This window comes from Candidozyma duobushaemuli, assembly GCF_002926085.2.
Source record: "Candidozyma duobushaemuli strain B09383 chromosome Unknown E_B09383, whole genome shotgun sequence".
Taxonomy (NCBI): Eukaryota; Fungi; Ascomycota; class Pichiomycetes; order Serinales; family Metschnikowiaceae; genus Candidozyma; species Candidozyma duobushaemuli.
In genome coordinates, this window is record NW_020289900.1 from 778,113 (window position 1) to 793,292 (window position 15,180).

A 15,180-nucleotide genomic window follows, 5' to 3' on the forward strand; every position below is an offset into this window, starting at 1 on the left:
CTATATTAAACACCCACACTCTGTCTACCTCTTCATCTGGCCTTGCATGTTGTTCATCTGGCCCATCACTGGCAGATTCATCATCTGCTGCTGCATCGCCGGCAGCGTCATGTTCATGTTTTGATACATTGACCCATCCATGTTTCCCATGGACGAGTTTTGTTGTTGTTGTTGTTGCTGCTGCTGTTGCTGTTGTTGTTGTCTCTGCATCTTTTGTCTCTGCTGCTGCATTTGAAATTGACGAAGACGTTGGAAATAAGAAGGAAACTGTTGCATCAACAGCTGCTGAGCAACTTTCGCTTGCTGCATGGCGTTTTGCTGCTGCTGCTGGGTAAGAGGATCTCCCTTGGGCGACATTCCCGTGTTGAACATCTGAACCAAAATATTCATTCTTTGCTGCAAAGTCTTGAACGCCTTCTGTTCTTGTGGAGACAAGGTCATCTGCAAAATCTGGGCCTGTTGCTGCACCATAGTATTTTGAGCTCCTCCACCTTGTGCTTGAGGTTGTGTCGCTGGTCTTTGACCCTGGGTTTGTTGACCCATGGGAGGCATCTGCTGACCCATCTGAGGCGAACTTTGAGCCATATTGCCCATCCGTGGCGTAGCAACACTGCCGTTTTGCATCACAGGAGTGCCCATTTGTGAGGAAGGCTGAGACCCCATCTGGCCCATCTGAGCCATGTTTCTGTTTTGTGCAAACTGCTGCTGATTGACCTGGCCAACTTTCTGCCTCTTGACCTGCTGCTGCTGTTGCTGCTGCTGTTGTTGCTGCTGTTGCCTGAGCTGCTGCTGTCTGGCTTGTTGGAGCTGGATTTGCTGCTGCCTGAGCTGCTTGGCTCTGTCGCTTAAAGCAGCCTGATTGGGTACGGGAGATTGGGACTGCTGCTGCCTCTGAGGGCTCATGGCCAGCCCCATCTGAGGACTCATGTTCGGCATGCCGTTGTAGTTGACTCTCTGGTTCATGGCGACATTGCCCATATTGGGGCTCATTCCCGGGTTCATGCTCTGGTTCATGTTCTGACCCATGTTCTGGTTCAAGCTCTGGTTCATGCCTTGGTTCATGCTCTGGCCGACGCTCTGCTGCATGTTCTGGTTCATCTGGCCCATCTGGCCCATCTGGCCCATCTGGTTCATGCCCTGGTTCATGTTCTGTCGAAGCATGTTCTTCTGCAATTGAGCATTCTGGAAGTTCTGCGCCATATTGGCGTTGCCGCTGTTGTTGAGCTGAGCCGCTCTTTGCTGTTGTTGCTGTTGTTGCTGCTTCAACTTGTTCTGCTGCATCTGTTGCTGCCAATACCTCTGTTGAGCCTGAGTTTGCTGAGGCTGCTGTTGAGGCTGTTGAGGCTGTTGAGGCTGCTGCTGCTGTGGATGTTGCATTTGCTGCTGCTGCATTTGGCCTTGCATGAGTTTCGCCAGGGCCTGTTGCTTGAGCTGCTGTTGTCTTTGCAAATTGGCTGCAGCTGTAGCATTCATGGTTCCGTTCTTCAAACCAGGAGCTGGAGAGGCCGTTCCGCTGCCCGCCTGGGACGTGACTGGACCAACACCGGCCGCAGTAGCCACACTGGCACCAGCCTGAGCTTTCTGGCTCTCCTTGCGTTTTCTGATTTCCTCAATAAAACGCAACCGCATGAACTGACCAGACGAGTTCCCGGCGAGCATCGACGCCGTGGCGCTGAGGGCGCTGGCCTTGTCGTTCCGCTTTCTTTCCGATCCACCAGGTGTCGTGGATTCTCTGGCGCTACCATTACCAGTAGCAGCGGTAGCAGGTCCAGGAGTAGGCAACACCGAAAGAGAACCTTCCAAACTGACGGCGTCCAGGGCGCTGTGGCTCGAGGGACCCACCACAACGAGCTTGTTTTCGGAGGTGCTTTCCAGGGGGTTTTTGTTCTTGCCCGAAAGCAAAAACATGAGCTCCTCGTACTCGGAGGACTTGTGCATGACAAGCTGGTCCCGGTGCAACTTGCGCAGCTCCCGGGGCGTCTCGTCTCTGTGGGAATGGACGATTTTATAGTCCTGCTTGGCCTCGTCCCATACTTTCTTGGGGTACTCGTGGTCAGGAAAAAGCGACTCGTCCTGATTGTACGGATTGAGGGGCACCTTCAAATCAACCTTTCTGTTGGTCAATGTCAAGATCTCCAGCTCCATCTGCAACGAGATTGTATCGGTGAATTTGGTGAGGGCCGAGTCTGTGTGGTAAAGCAAATCGTAATAGAGCGATAACGAGGTCGGCCTGAGAAGCGTTCTGTATGTTTTGGGCGGGGTGGGCTGCTCCTTCGGGCTCTGTTGCGGCAGATTCTTGCCGTTTTCCTTGGCTGGCAGCAGCTGTCGACTCTCCTTCTTCTCCTTGTTCTCCAGACGGTGATCATACACCTGGAGAATGATGCAACCCTCGTAGAACTTCACGGCGCAGTCCTTGAGCAATTCCGTCATTTCCAGCGGAATCTCCTCCTTGAGAATATGGTGCAAAAAAGACTTGGCCATGGCGCTGTCCTTGGGTATCATGTTGGAGTCTTGGGTATTGTTGAACCGGAAGTGGTTCTCATAAATATGGAATGTAAGCGATGGCGGGTACTTGGAGTACTTCTTTAGAATCTCTGCCAGCGACGTGGCAAATTGGTAGCCTCCGGGCCGCTCACGTGCCTGTTTGAGTTGTAGTTGAAGGAGCATCTGTTGTTGTTGTTGCTGAGAAGCCTGGTTTTGCGTTTCTGGTGATCCTATTGCGGCAGCATTCTCGGCACTTCCGCTTTTCTGCTGATTCTGAAGCTGCTGTTGAAGAGCTGCTCTTTGCTGAGGCGTGAGCTGCTGGAGCTGTTGTGCTGTTGGTCTCGATCCCGACCACGAACTGAGCATATTTGTTTGATCAAGTCGTGGGTGGGGGAAAAATTGGAGGACCGTGGGGGATACTCTATTTAAAGTGGGGATGCTGTGGGGGATTGTGGAGCCGGGGCAGATGGCCTGGCGGCGCTGTATGGGTGTGTCTTAGACAGTGGTGGTTGGTGATAGTCTCATATATTTTCATGATACCGAGTATGGTCACGTGCGCCACCACCCATGGTAGTAGAGCTGGAGGTTTTGAATAAAGGGGGAAATTTTTATGAAAAAGTGTGGTTTTTATTGATTTACTGGTGTTTTGAATCTACTAGGTCGTTTATTGTGGTGTGTGTATGTTGATTTGGCAGTATGGATTGGCCACTGAGTTTAGGTAAGTATTGGATCTGAGGACTGAATTGGAACATTCAAGGCTTAAAATATTTTGCCCAAGGCAATTATATTCTATCTCCGGTGTGATTTGGACACTTTGAAAGCAAGTAAAGCGTAATGGGGCATGAGCTCTCCTCAAAAGTTCAGGAACATACCGATGTTCATATCCTGTAGAAGACCTCTTCTCTATTTAAGACATTGGCACCCGCCAAAGCAATGCTCGTTGAGGTCAATTGAACTAGCTGGTCGATTAACTAGGCGGTTTCTTGAAGAGGACCCCAGTACTGCTAACCTCAATCCCGCTTTAGGGTACCGGGTCCTCATTGACAGCATTACCCCCGCTTGGTACAGCTTCGTGAAAACGGGTCATTTTCTATCAGTAAAAGATGCTTCATGCCAATTGAATGGTCCACGGAAGCTCTATGGGTCAGTGGACTATGTTTAGACCGAGCCCACATCGATAGGGCTTTCAAGTTTCATGCAATGGTAAAGCAACCAATTCCCTACTGCTGCGTAATGGGCACGTCATTCTTCAAACAGAACTCCATAAGCTGGAAAAGCTTCTTTCTGTCCTCCTCGTTGAACACCCACAAACCGTAGATATCTCCCAACAAGTCCTTGACGATAATCAAGTTGTCGTTGATCTCCACGTCCATCTCGAGAATGCCGTTGTTTTGAACACCATTCGGGAAAAAGTGGTTTGTCACCTTGTTGGGCAAAAGACCAAGTGAAAAGCACTCTGGACTCTGTCTATTGAGCAAAATCAACCCGTAGCAGAAAAGCTTCTGAAGCAGCTCGTATCCCAAATTCTCTCCAGGCGCTAGAGGCTGGAACTCTCTCAAATAGAGCGCTAGCGTGCCTTGAAACTCAGTTTTTTCCCATTCCTGGCTTTCTCCAAACTTGTATATCACACAGTGGGAGGTCGTGTATAAGAGCTGTTTGGCTTTGGGTCGTATCTGCTGATGACATTGAAGTTAAGGGTCAGTTTGAAAAGGTCAAGGGCTCTTTTGCCCGAAATCTGGTTATCCACTTCGGCCATGATGTAGTTGATAAAAAGCGGTTGGACAAAATATAGGTAGTAGGGTCACGTGCGAGAAACGACAACCAGACGGACTTGATGGCAATGGATTGATGGGATGATGGGATTTTGACAAGTTTATCTTTGAAATCAAGCCGTTGATTCGGATGCCGTTGATTGGAATGTTTCTTTCTTTCTTGTGCATGTGCTGGTGTAGATAGGTGTACTTCTACATCACCAATAGTATACCCGTGTATTAACCATATACACCCTGACCGGAGCAGCGGTTCCAGTTTACTGCGCCAAAAAGCCCAAGCACACACCATACTTCTGCTCTGCTCTCCTGAAGAGCTCTGTGGTTCTCAGGGTAGGTCTTCCGATAGACTCGTCATCATCAAACTTGGCACTGAGAGCAGGCGGCTTAGGTTTGTATTCTTCCTGCGCCTGTCTCAAGCGGCTGAACGGGTGCTGACTATATTCTATCTCTTCAAGATCTTGGATAAAGGCTAAATGCTCCTTCCAGAGTTGTGAATAGAAGTCGGAAAGAGCACGGGCCTCAGCCGCCCATTTTCGAAGTTCGGCCTGGAAGGCTGGTTCTGAAAAGACGAATTTGGGGAAGATTTGGTCAGCCTTTGGGAAATCTGTGTTTGATGGTGCCATGTTTGATTGACTTTTGATTTTTTTTGCCTGGGGATAGGGTGGAAACCTGGTGCTTATATAGTTCACAGGGCCATTTTTTGCAGCCATTCGCGGTGATCCTAGTATGTCACTTATTGATGCAATGGAGAGCAGATTAAGGTAATGTATCTATAGTAAGTGTAATATTTTGTTGATGTGGGGCAATTTGTTATGATTTCTTCTTACATTTCGATGTTGTGACAAGAAATTTTTGGTACTAGTAACCACAATCTATACGTGTCTCCGTATGAGTTAACACATGGTGAAATCATCCAGAGAATCATTTACAGACTCCTTTCAATGCTACAAAATATACTCACCATTACCATAAAAGCAAGACTTTTTGATATTCCTACAAATGCTATGCACCTTGATGTCAGAAGATGTCCTTTCAGGTGGCGGCGAACCCATATTATATAGTACTACAAGGAACACACCTGAATGCCATACTTCCAATTCTAGAAGACTGAAAAGTAACGGGTCATCATAAATTTCATATCACCTCTTTGAATATGACCATACATTCTCATCTCATCCCCATACTTCCGGTCTCGGTGTCGGACCTCTGCGACTCCGACGAAACACCAGATCCGAACTTCCCCCAACATCCCCAAATATCCAAAATGACAAAACTTCCTCGATCTTCAGAGCAAAAAACCCAGAATCCAGCCCATTGACTCCCTGGCTGTCCTGGAACCCGTGCATCCCCACCTCCACTAAAGCCACACTCCCATAGACCCTCACCGTTTTGAGCCAACGGTTGCACGATTTCGGACAAAAAACAACCAAAACATATTTGACACCCCAAATCATCCGAATATGTCAAAATCACCGACTTTTGATCCCCTTCGCCGGATCTACCCCCAGATCGGTTTCCGTCAATCGTATCCTCCTGCATGCACCGCACCATATCATCACCTCCCAGCAATCAGCAATTGTCACCATCCCAACTACTCTATTCCTCCATGTTGAGAACTCAATTGAACACGTTTTATAGATCCGCAACCAGAGGAGTCCCCTTCAGAGGCTTCCACGCCTCGGCTGCCCGTTTGGTCAAGGTGGGTGACTCCGTTCCCCTGACTCCTTTATTCGAAGGTTCTCCAGGAAACTCGGTCAACTTGGCAGAGGATATTGGCAACAACAAGGCTCTTATTGTCGGTGTTCCAGGAGCCTTTTCCCCCGCCTGCTCCGCCTCCCACGTGCCTGGTTTCTACAAAAACCTCAGAGGCTTCAACGACAAGGGAATCACACACTTCTACGTGATTGCTGTCAATGACCCCTTCGTGACCAAGGCGTGGGGCGAGAGCATCGAGAACCACCAGGCCGGCACCGACCAGGTGAAGTTTTTGTCTGATCCTCGTGGTGAGTTTTCTCGTGACTGGGACGTGCTTTTCGAGGCCTCCAAGGTGTTTGGCAACGAGAGATCCGGCCGTTACGCTGTTTTGGTTGAAAACGGCAAGGTGGCCAAGACGTTTGTGGAGCCCGACAACACCTCGGTGAACGTCTCTGACGCCGAGAAGGTCTTGGAAGGTTTGGACTAGGTTTATGAAGAAATACTCGATGAAATTTAAAGAGTTTCAAAACAATTGCTGAAGACAAATGCTGGATTGTAATTGTACATGTAGACGACTTGTAGATCTGTATTAGGTGGATGGCTGTGGTTTGTGGGGCGAGGTGTATCGCACTGTGAAGGAAAATCAACATCCAAATACCACAGACTAGGAAGTTCACATACAGAGACCACGGTTTGACGCGTCTGAGGTATGAGGGTGGTCTTCCCGAGAATAGTCCCGAAGAGTGGTCCCCTATTGGGTAATGGCGGTCTACATCGAGGTAGACTAAGCAGTGAAAAAGTGGACTGTCAGAGAAAGGTGGTTTCAATGAGTGGATGGAGAAGATCCATAGCGACAAGTTCTATGAGGCTGAGGTTTTTGACAAGATCGAGCTATGGAAGTGACAAACCAGTCAAGGATCCTTTATCGAATGCTTTTAAAGGCAGATCTAGCTTCTCCACCAACCAGCTGAATCAGCGTACTATCGAAATACCCAGGCCAGGATCCCTGCTATCCCAAGGAACAGATGTCCCATTTAGAGTCTTCCTACGTCAACTACATCACCAAGTTGCCCAAAGACGGTCACTTTCTCAACCACTTCATGGAAACCACTGCAAGTACATTACTCCATTGACTAAGAGAAGCATCACCAAGAACGGTTTCAACATATTCTTGCTGACCTCATCACCCCGCTTCTACTCCCAAAAATCATTCTCCAAGGAAGAGATCGAAGAGGCCAAACGATGGCTCGATAATCCGCAAATCAATAGGGCAGTTTTCGAAATCACATACAGCAGAAGCTCCGGGCCTGGAGGGCAGAAAGTCAACAAAACCTCCTCAAAAGCTACTGTGGCTTTGGAGCCGTGGAAGTGGTTGAACCCTCAGTTCTGTTTCTGGATCCCAAAACCGATATTGGCTCAGATCGAAGAAAAGAGGATCCGCTACCACACAAAGCTGGGTGGCTTACTCATACAAAGCGACCGCAGTCGAAACAGGGAGGATAATACCGCAGACTGTTTCAAGAAGCTTGGGGACGAAATAAGGAGAGTTGTGGAGTTTGAAGGTAAGGTCAGTGAAGAGGATAAAGCCAAGTGGGAAGAATTGGCCAAGGTGAGCAAGGAGCGGAGAATGGAGCAGAAGAAGCGCCAGAAGGAAAAGAAGCAGGGAAGGAGTAAGAAGTTTGATCTTGGATAAGGGGTAGAAGTTGACTGGGCAATCATTCGTGAGTCCTTCTTGAACATGTCAATTCTTGTAAATAGCACAAAGACGTCAAAGCACGTGGACGTCATGGACTTGTATGGATTCGAACTTCTTGAATGCCGATTTATAAATGAAATAAATGAGGAAGGCACGGGGTATCTGTATCATACACTTGGTGATTGGTATTGAAGGATAGATAGGCCTATTTATGAGTTCGATACATCGACTCTTTACAGCGAAATTTGGTCTAAACCCCTAATTTTTCTATTTTATACACACGACATACTGAAGATGATCCAATCATATTTGGCTACCTCTGTTCTCCTGACCTAAATACATCAGACCTCAAGAGGGTCTCTATCAAGCTACCAGATTTTCATTGGCCTCTTTGAAACAAACTTTAATTTTTTTGAAATCCCAACTATACATGCTCTAAGTGCTCTGGAATCAACAAATTCACTTATATGCCCTGTCTTTTTACCTTTCATCGTCACCTCTTCTTCCATAATGGCTGCGAAAACTATAAACCCACCATAGTCCCATTTCTACACCTCAACTCCAAAAAAACCCACAATCACTGAAATCTCCAAATTTCTTCAATTCACTTCCTCATCGCCTGAAACAAAAATTAAATTTTCCCTTTCTTTCCTCGATTCACTCTGCCTCCTCGCTACCTCTTTTGTCCAACATCAACAGTGCGAAAGTGTCCCATCTCAACTACTACTCATGCTGCTTGAGGAGCCCATTGACCGCGTTGCACAGGCGCTCGGCGAATTCCTTTCGTCCGCCGACCTCAACGCGTCTTTCCTCACGACGCCTTACGAATTTGCAGAAAATCCCCAGCTCAGCGAGGTTTTGGACCTTCCAGAAAACGAAAACGAAGAAACATCAGATTTTGACAAGGCCATAGAGAAACAAAAGACGGAGTTCTCCGTGCTTGCCGGCTTGACGAGAGTGGTGGATACGTTGGTGCTGGAAATCCAGGATTCAGAGAACCAGACCCACCAGAACCTACTACCTGAATCTCACGTTGTGGCGATTTGCAAGCTCTGTTTGATTCTAGAATGGCAGGTCAACAGCATCCACGCAGGAACCTACCCGTCCTCCAAGGCTGACTTCTTCACGCTTCTCCAGTTGGTGCTGGAGTCGCTCTTTTCCATATCGCTCAGCCATATTTCTCGATTCTGGGACTTCTTGGAGCTGCGGATTGGCCTCCTCAAATCCAAGGTTTTCGATAAAAACGTCACGCTGCACAGAATAGCCCTTTTGGGGCTCTGCAATGGCCTCACAGACAAGTATTACGTGCGAAACTCCTTTGGGAAACTCGACTCCTACGCCAAAGACACATTCAACGATGAATTCCAGGCCAGAGTCCGGATGTTCCTTGCCAATATGCTTTCATTCGACGATCTGACGGGTCTCAATAAATACTTTGCTATCGCCAACCGCGAGAGTAAGGAGCCTATAATCGGGAAATCCAAACTGAGCGATGACGATCTCCTACGGGACCTCGTGGCCTTTTACCGCTTGCTGCGGAACCCCTTTGGCTACTTTAAATCGCCACGTCAGCTTCAAACGCTTGCGTCTTCCGTAGATAAGTTGGCGGTGTATCTTTTGGAGCAGGAAGCCAAATACGCTAAGAAGCACCCTGGCCGGGACTTGTACTCTGTGGAGCCAGCACAGCTGGAAGAGGAGATTGCTGAAGCGACAGAAAAGCTGAAAAAGACTGTGTTTGTTCCTGAAAACTACTGGCTCTCGCTGTTTGATGCTCAAAGAGATGAGGCAATCGAAACCGAGGACCGGGAAACCGTGCTCAAGCAGCTCGACTCGCTGGCTTTCCGCAGACTTCTTCTTGTACATATCTATTTGGTGGCGACATTCTTCGTGGAGCTTCTGGCCTCGAACAAAAGAGAGCTTTTGAGGTCCATCGGAGGCACCGTGAAGCATATTTCTGACGAGACGACCCCTGAGTCCTCAGCAAGGATTTTCCTTAATATCAAGCGTGACATTCCTCGTCAGAGCCGAACATGGGAAACCCAGCTCTCGTTTCTTTTGCTGACCCTCTCCCAATCTGAAGAGCACTGGTGGTCGTGGCTTTTGTATGGGAAGGATAAAGACGGACAACCACTATTGGCAGACAAAACGCTTACTGATGAGGAGCTTTCGGCCACCAAAGAGAAGCTCACGTCGGCTCTTCCGTTCAAAACCAAGCGTTACTTTAACACACATGCTACGCCTCAATTATCCAGGAAGATGAAAACACAGACGGGCTTACATTTGCTTGAAAGAGACGGCACGGACTCTACCGACTATACAAAGCTTATCGACAGTCTAACGACACAAATTGAGGAGGCCAAGCAGGCCGGTGACACAGATCGTGAGAAGGACCTTTTTGAAGAACGGACTGTGCTCCATTGGAAGCGTCTCAAGGAAGCACGTCTGAATCTGTGGCTTCAGCTTGGCGATTTGCTCAAAACTGAGGACATTGAGTTGAAGAAGGAGCCTAAGACTGAGGATAGCATGGACGTTGAACTGGCTGCGAAATTAGAAGCTCTGGAGGCTGAGCCCGTTCTGGAATCAAGGAAGAGGGCCAGATCTCCTGACGAGGAAGAGGAAGAGACCACCAAGAAGCAGAAGGTGGAGAGTTGAAGTTGCAGTTGTTGAAAAATCATTAGCCCTATTCTGTAACGTTGCAGTACGACTGAAGCCAGAACGCTAGACGCGTCTCTGAACAAAAGACCTTCAGAAACCAATTTCAATCGTCAATGCCTTCACACCCAAAAATACAAAGACATTTGGCCCAAACTCTCCAATTGAAAACTCGGTGCATCTCGAGAACTACATATAGCTACTTATCACACTTGACTAAAATGCGCATCACATACGCGTTCAGATCATCGTCAACTCATCTACATACGCGGTAATTTTCCACTAAAACCACCTTTTCCACACACTATGACCTCCGTGGTCTCGAGCGATTCACAGAGGCTGCCTAACCTCGATCCAGGAGCCAAATTCCCCCGGTTTCTGCCACCCAAAAACCAGAAAAAAAGCTCCACTCCTTCCCAACATCGCTCCCCAAGACCCAGAACGCGTTCTCTGGTGCTAAAAGCATCGTCACGAGCGTCTCTAGCGGGTAAATCCACCCCAAGACGTCGAAAATCGCAAAAGAAAACCTCCCAGGACTCCAGAGAGGCATCTCCCATGATCGACTTGACTGAAGAAGAAATCCCACCTCCAATTGCACAAACCCCAGAGGAAGACGACGAACTGCCGCTACGGAATAACAAAAGAAGAAAAACGAGTTCGGGCCCTGCCCTTTGCCTTCAGATGAGCTCAATCTGTCCCCTATCAAAGCTACTGGTAATAGGGTCATGGCTCCTCCTTCGTCATCTCCAGTTCGAAGAAGAAAAGTCGTAACCTTTTCCGATGACATGGTCCCCAGCTCTCCCATGAAAAACATGGAGACACCTCGAAAATCGATCTTGAAGAACCTGGCGCCCTTCATGGCGGACTCATCTCCACTCGATCCCAACAATTCGTCCATGTGGATGAAAACGGCCCATTCCATTCTGCATTCCTTCTCCACCGAGTTCCACTCGCCTAATAATCCCGCCTTTTGGCAGCCAGGCACCATCATCCAGCTTGAGCCCAGATCAAATGACCTTCCTCAGCTAATAGACGGGTGCATGGAGGTGTTGCAATTGGAGTCCTTTGATCGAAAGTTCGAGGTTTACGCTACTTTGAACCAGATCTGCAAACTCAATGATGCCTCCGTGTTGGCCGAATTGTTCCTCGGTGGTGATGTGCCTTGGCTACAGCATACGGAGAAATGCACCCGCTACAAACCCCGTCTGAATCCAGATTACATCAGAGACATGTTCACGTACTTGCGTCGTGATGTACTCGCAACTGAAGAAGCTCTACTATCCAAGCCTCCACAAGCGAAGCTATCCCCTACACGGAACAACCCGTTCCAGTCTAGAGTTTTAAACCAGGCTCTTAAATTCGCTGCCCATTTGCTTATGTCCCCTTCTGTGAACCGCCATATACCCATGGCAGATGTGCAGTGGATCTATAGTCACACATGCAAGCGGATCGTGAGTCCCACGATCTCAAAGTCCTTAGTGCTTCCATATATGAGTATCATAAAAGACTGCCACTTTGCTCCCAAGCGGAGAAGAGCGATCTTTGAAAATCTATCTAATCCTATTCTGGAGCAGATGCTTTCCGCCTTGTTGAACATTCGCAACTTTGGCTCCTCCAGTTTGGTTAACGAAAAATTTATTGCATTGAAGAACATGCTTCTGAACTTCCCGAACCTCATGGCAAAAAATTTCCATCTTTGGTTCATTGGCCTTGTTCTCAACCTTTGTGACACGTCATTTCCCTTATACACCAAGGTTGTTTCAACGGGGATCACGGCCCTCTTAGAGGCTGCTCGTAACTTCCTTGATAATCCAGACATTTGCTTCGCGGGACGCAAGTTCTTAGAATCCCCATTGCCTCAATCCCAAAATTCATTCACATCTGATAACCTTATTTCCATATCAACGTCGCCAACCTCACTCACGATAGATTTTGTCATTGAAAGCTTGCTTGATCTCATTCAAAATGGCCACTTTAAATTTGCGATGGATATCTGGGTCGGTTTGACTCTCCTCTGCGGTAAATTTGATAATGGCTTCGAAAACTGGAAGTACTTGACTAAGTGGCTTCAGGTGCACAAGTACTGCTTCAACGAGCTGGACATGATGGCCAAAGTCACGGCCATTTCTTCGTGGAAGGTTGTTGTCTATAAAATATGCTGTATTGACCTTAGGGATACGAGATTCCTCACGTCGCAAGACAAGCCAGGAGCCACCGAAAATCAAAGAGCTGGTGGGAATGATGATACTTACAAAACGAAGGTGAAGCTTCTCATACACATATTTGTCAACATCACTTCGATCGAGAGCCAGAGGGAAATAATTGACGCTCTCCACAACTCATTCATGTCCATCCTCTACAACCTATTCAACGGCCCAGCCAAGGCCTCCGCTAAATTGCAAGACTTCTATTGGGACAAGATCATATTTCCGGTGTTGGTCAACTTCTATTTCAAGAAGGACTCTTCCAGCCATTACATGCATAGTTTGGGCCTTGGGATCATAGAACGCTTAATCAAGGCAACTTCTTCGACCAATGACAGAAACTTCAGCAGCATTCGCTGTTTATCGAATGAGAGCATACAGCTTCAAGAAATTCACTCCCTCAATCCTAGATGGGTATTCGTCCGGTTTGACAAGGTGATGCAAACCCTTGCAGTTCTAGTGAGGCTGGATAAACTTGAAATCGAGCCCAAGATCAATGTTATGAATCACTTCTTGAACACACTCAAGTTCGTTACGAAAAAAGAAGCCCAAATATCAGATACAACGAAAGACATCATCGACAATTTGCCGATCACGATGAACATTTTGAGCAAGAACACCAAAATCTCTTACGACTCATTATTTAAACTTTTGGTGAATTTGAACGATACCTTCGGAGCTCGAAACTTGATGAATGACTCTGATATTGATTCTAGTAGCTGTTATGAGGTTTTGCTCCTCAACAGCATTCAATACTACACGAGCCATCAGCTCAATGGTGTTGTCAGCATGGTTCATGGCGCTATCGGAGACAGATTCTACATTCTTTTCACTTATCAGCTTGTCCGTATCAACAGCAAACACAAGCGCGGTGACTTGGAATCATACATCGCTGATTGTCTCAATAGCAAGCGGATCAACAAGTTGAGTGGCTCCGAAATGATCATTGCAGGTAGGATGCTCAAGCACTTGGAGTCAGACTTCAGCTTGATCGCAAAGAAGATTATTCAACACACCGTTTTGCTCAAGCCTGCTGAGTTTGAAGATATGGTCGGCCATTTGTGTATCAAGGATTGGAAGAACCAGGTCTTTAAGTTTTTCTTGGGCCTTTTGCATGATGCTCCTCACGAACATTTGAGAAGAACTAGCTTGAATTTATTGAGGCAGAAGTGGGCTAAGTTGGATGACTTCAAGGAGTTGTTGGCCTACCTTTTGGACAACAAGTTTGACTTTGAGATAGAGGCCTGCTTTGCAGAAGTGATGCAAAAGATATCGAAGCTTGAAGGTAACGAGAGGACTGCCTTGGAAGACTCTGTTTCAAACTATTTGCTCTCGAGTTCCAGAGATGACCTGAAGCTTGACTCATTACTAGTCGTCGCTCACGAGAATGGCGTTGACTACAGCTCGCTCGTTAAGGAAAATCTCAGCAAGTACCCCAGGTTCTCGTCGCTCTTGAACGTTCCATCTTCTCTCGAATCATCGAACAGTTCATCGAAGCCATCTCAAGAAAAGAGCTCCTTAGATGAGGTTCTGCAGCAGCAAAAGGCATTGGAGTCTCTCATTACAAAGGCACTTGATGTCCACACGAAGGACATTGACAAAAAGACAGATGAGAAGGAAAATACTGCTGACCAGCCTCCTTCAATTGCAGAGAACAAGGAAAGTCAAGATCAGAAAGAGACCCTGCAAACTACTGTAACACCCGTGAAGCCATTGAACGAGCTGAAGGATGTTCAAACCACTCCTCTGGTTCAAGCGACTAATGCAGAAACCTCCTCGCAGAGAAGGCGTACGAGAAGAATGGCTGCAAAGGAAAGAGAGGAGCTCTCATCTCAAAAAGTTGTTGAAGTGCCCTCCGACGACTCTAGGCAAGAAGAGAGTGCCACTGTGACCACCCCTGGTGCTGAAGCCAAAACTGCCAATGACCAGGAGGACATCCAGGAGATTGAACGAGATGACTTTTCGTTCGAGAAGAACAACGAGTCTGATGCCATTGACGATTCTGCCGAGACAGAAGATAGCGAGAAGCTGAAGAAACGCAAGCATGAAGAGGAGCCCGCCAGTCCTCGAAAGAAGCATGAGCATGAGAAGCAGGTAAGCGATTCTGAGGAGAGCTTGAAGGAGAAACGGCTCGGGTACCACGAGGGCACTGATGTGGAGGTGAACTCCAGCACGGATTCCAACGAGAAAAAGGCGAACGATAGCGTAATTTCTGATTCCAGCGAGAAGCCATTTTCAGACACCTTCTTGAACCTGCTGAGCGGGAAGGAGGAGGCGATCTCGAATTGCACGGAACTTGTGCTTTCCTCGCACGCACAGGCCAAACTCCAATCTCTGGCAGCTCCTGAGCCGTTATCAGCTATTCCAGAAGTCGTTGAAAAGCTGGTCGTCTCGGACTTGATCGACCGCATGGAGGCCACTTCCAACGAGGAGCTCGCCAACGTGACTCAGGCCGACCGCCACAATCTCGAGACCGCTATGATGGAATTCATGCTCCGGATGAGAAAAGCTGCAAAATGAAAACCCACTTTATACCCAGATTTTGCAGCCATCGAAGCGGTACCCCAGATTTGGCCGGCTTCGCGCCGATATTCATGCACAGAGATAGATCTATAGGTGGTGCAACATCCTACTCCAACCGAAACACACGGAATATACGGGTTTCCTCGGGCATACC

The 15,180-nt window shown here is 47.7% G+C and overlaps 7 protein-coding genes across 7 annotated transcripts; 4 read left to right on the plus strand and 3 right to left on the minus strand. All coding sequences in view use genetic code 12, as the record gives it.

Annotated features, from left to right (window-relative positions):
• Positions 1-24: 24 nt before the first annotated feature.
• SPT20 (Spt20p) lies at positions 25-2,850 on the minus strand (the record flags this gene model as incomplete). The annotated part of the gene is made up of 1 exon (XM_025483016.1): positions 25-2,850. One exon carries the CDS (start codon positions 2,848-2,850, stop codon positions 25-27), a length of 2,826 nt encoding a protein of 941 aa, XP_025337959.1.
• Positions 2,851-3,704: 854 nt separating this feature from the next.
• Positions 3,705-4,240, minus strand: CXQ87_004579 (uncharacterized protein; the record flags this gene model as incomplete). Its single annotated transcript, XM_025483017.1, has 2 exons — positions 3,705-4,136; positions 4,169-4,240. The coding sequence occupies 2 exons, from the start codon at positions 4,238-4,240 to the stop codon at positions 3,705-3,707; spliced, it is 504 nt and encodes a 167-aa protein (XP_025337960.1).
• Positions 4,241-4,513: 273 nt separating this feature from the next.
• On the minus strand, positions 4,514-4,879 carry CXQ87_004580 (uncharacterized protein; the record flags this gene model as incomplete). Its single annotated transcript, XM_025483018.1, has 1 exon — positions 4,514-4,879. The coding sequence occupies one exon, from the start codon at positions 4,877-4,879 to the stop codon at positions 4,514-4,516; it is 366 nt and encodes a 121-aa protein (XP_025337961.1).
• Positions 4,880-5,862: 983 nt separating this feature from the next.
• TRP99 (Trp99p) lies at positions 5,863-6,438 on the plus strand (the record flags this gene model as incomplete). Its single annotated transcript, XM_025483019.1, has 1 exon — positions 5,863-6,438. The coding sequence occupies one exon, from the start codon at positions 5,863-5,865 to the stop codon at positions 6,436-6,438; it is 576 nt and encodes a 191-aa protein (XP_025337962.1).
• A 375-nt stretch (positions 6,439-6,813) lies between these two features.
• Positions 6,814-7,644, plus strand: CXQ87_004582 (uncharacterized protein; the record flags this gene model as incomplete). Its single annotated transcript, XM_025483020.1, has 1 exon — positions 6,814-7,644. One exon carries the CDS (start codon positions 6,814-6,816, stop codon positions 7,642-7,644), a length of 831 nt encoding a protein of 276 aa, XP_025337963.1.
• A 732-nt stretch (positions 7,645-8,376) lies between these two features.
• CXQ87_004583 (uncharacterized protein) lies at positions 8,377-10,299 on the plus strand (the record flags this gene model as incomplete). Its single annotated transcript, XM_025483021.1, has 1 exon — positions 8,377-10,299. The coding sequence occupies one exon, from the start codon at positions 8,377-8,379 to the stop codon at positions 10,297-10,299; it is 1,923 nt and encodes a 640-aa protein (XP_025337964.1).
• Positions 10,300-10,605: 306 nt separating this feature from the next.
• CXQ87_004584 (DNA-binding protein) lies at positions 10,606-15,023 on the plus strand (the record flags this gene model as incomplete). Its single annotated transcript, XM_025483022.1, has 2 exons — positions 10,606-10,954; positions 10,981-15,023. 2 exons carry the CDS (start codon positions 10,606-10,608, stop codon positions 15,021-15,023), a joined length of 4,392 nt encoding a protein of 1,463 aa, XP_025337965.1.
• Positions 15,024-15,180: the final 157 nt, after the last annotated feature.